Source organism: Malus domestica, chromosome 02, assembly GCF_042453785.1.
Source record: "Malus domestica chromosome 02, GDT2T_hap1".
NCBI classification, from domain to species: domain Eukaryota; kingdom Viridiplantae; phylum Streptophyta; class Magnoliopsida; order Rosales; family Rosaceae; genus Malus; species Malus domestica.
Window position 1 is genome coordinate 12,012,279 of NC_091662.1, and position 2,233 is coordinate 12,014,511.

Consider the following 2,233-nt stretch of genomic DNA (forward strand, 5'->3'; position numbering starts at 1 on the left):
TCCATTCACATAGCAAGATAATTAGAAGCATGGCCTCATGAGCTTATTATAAAACTCAATGGCGATTATGGGTAGGGGCTGGGGCAGATCGGCTATTGATCCACCGTACAATTTTACAGTATGCAAGCTCTGCAAGGTGCAAAATGGGACTCTATAGATATGAACTTTGTCATGACTCTATTGACTCTTCTCACCAAAGAGAATATAATGTAGAATATAATACTATTAATTTATCTAATAATACTAATATCAACATTTTTGTAATCCATGATATCATCTGCCAAGAATCCATCATCGTACGGCGGGATACTACTGCATGCATACTGCACTGGTTACATTACATGCACCCAGCTCTTTGGTCTCGTGTAATTATGACTGTGTCTTACTCTCTTGGAAGTCGGCTCCCTTGGGCCTCAGCCTTTTATGTAAGATCAGATGATCGTCTCCCGAAAATAATACAAGAAGAGAGAAATGCCAGCAACACAGCAATCCGCAGAGAAAAAGAGAGGCACCCACCCCTTTACTTTGAGTATAAGGCCTAAGAGAATATACAGGCTACCCTGTTAACATATCCTACCATATGGCAAGTGTCTTCGCCCATGAGCGGTAGGTCTCGGGTTCGAGCCTTGGGAGCAGCCTCTCCATAAATGGGGGTAAGTCTCCAGACCCTGCGTAAAGCGGGAGCCTTGTGCACTGGGTACGACCTTTTTTTTAGTATCAACACTCTTATAACGTCTCGATTTGAAAAGTTTTCAACATATATTTCAACTGTTAATTATCATGCCTCTTATGATTCTAATATATGTTTATGTAAACAACAGACTTATGTTGTCAAACAAAGTAACATTTTTCAAACATTAGATTAGAACTTGCATAAGAAAAAATTAGAAGGATTTATAGTATTATATGAGTGACATTGAAACAGTGAATTGATATAACTTATCAAAATTAACGGTACTACTTTCTTTTTCTTTGTCCTTCCTTTTATGGTCGGAATTGTAAAGAAGTTGTGATAAATGGGCACACAACCTTTCTTTATATATACTAGCCCCACCACCTCCTGATCTCACACACAAACAGTTCAATGTTTTGTTCACATTGCTGCACTTCATCCCCAACTCTCTCCAATTCCAACACAAAACACAGAGCTTATTGCTACTAAGAAACGTCCAATCATTCATTCATGGCGAAACGTTTCAAGCTCCGATTCTCCCGAGTCATCCCCTCCTTCCATTCCTGCCGTTCAAAAGACCCCTCCACTCTCCCCTCAAATCCTGTCCCTTCCTTAGCCACCGCCCCAACACCACCTCTACCCTCCAAAACCCACCACCACTCTTCATCCATCAAACGCCACGTTTTACTCTGCGGTTGCCGACCAAGACCAACACTCTCCGACGACGATCGCAGGGAATCAACCCCCGATCTTCATAAGTTTGAGTGGGACCGAGAGGACAAGTGGCACGTGGTCGGAAAAGTCTACGACATCAACCCCCGACGCAAAATCTACACTTCCTCCGCCTCGCCCGACTCCAACGCAAACGACAGCGTTTCTCCTCCTCCCTCCTCCGCCATAGAGAAGGAACAAAAGAAGAAAACGCGACGAGTCAACAGAAAGAAGAAAAGAACGACGAGTCGCATCCGGATCAGCACGTCCTCGTTCGAAGCCGGACTTTCCAGCAGCGAAGGCGGCGGCGGCGGCTTCGACGACGGCGAAGAAACCAAAACCCTAGTCTCCACCGGATCATCCTCCAGAAGCTTGTCCACCGACTCCTCGCCGCTGACAGGGCGAAGAAAGAAGAAGCGGAGCAGCAGCGCCGCCAGGCGCAGTGTTTCAAGGAAGTCGGCGGCGGGGGAGAGCGAAGCCGTGCCGGCGAGGCTGTCGATGTTTCAGAGACTGATACCGTGCAGGGTGGAGGGAAAAGTGAGGGAGAGCTTCGCGGTGGTGAAGAAGTCGGAGGATCCGTACGAGGATTTTAAGAGGTCGATGATGGAGATGGTTTTGGAAAAGCAGATGTTTGAGGAGAGGGAACTGGAGCAACTGCTGCATTGCTTCTTGTCGTTGAATTCGAGAGAGCATCATAGGGTTATTGTTGAAGCTTTCACTGAGATTTGGGAGGGTTTGTTCTGTTGTAGTGCAAGATCCTAAAGAGCTAGGGTTTCTAGGGCTCATTGAAATATGATTAACTAGTGTTTTAACTTTTAATCAATGAAATGGACAATAAAGTTAATATCT

The 2,233-nt window shown here is 45.3% G+C and overlaps 1 protein-coding gene across 1 annotated transcript; it reads left to right on the forward strand.

Annotated features, from left to right (window-relative positions):
* The first annotated feature begins 968 nt into the window (after positions 1 to 968).
* LOC103401660 (transcription repressor OFP7-like) lies at positions 969 to 2,233 on the forward strand. Its single transcript, XM_008340375.4, has one exon. It carries the CDS (start codon positions 1,184 to 1,186, stop codon positions 2,144 to 2,146), a length of 963 nt encoding a protein of 320 aa, XP_008338597.1. The 5' UTR covers positions 969 to 1,183; the 3' UTR covers positions 2,147 to 2,233.

Bases quoted from the DNA above. Each gene is read 5' to 3' on its own strand.
- LOC103401660 (XM_008340375.4), top strand. From the start codon at position 1,184: ATGGCGAAACGTTTCAAGCTCCGATTCTCCCGAGTCATCCCCTCCTTC.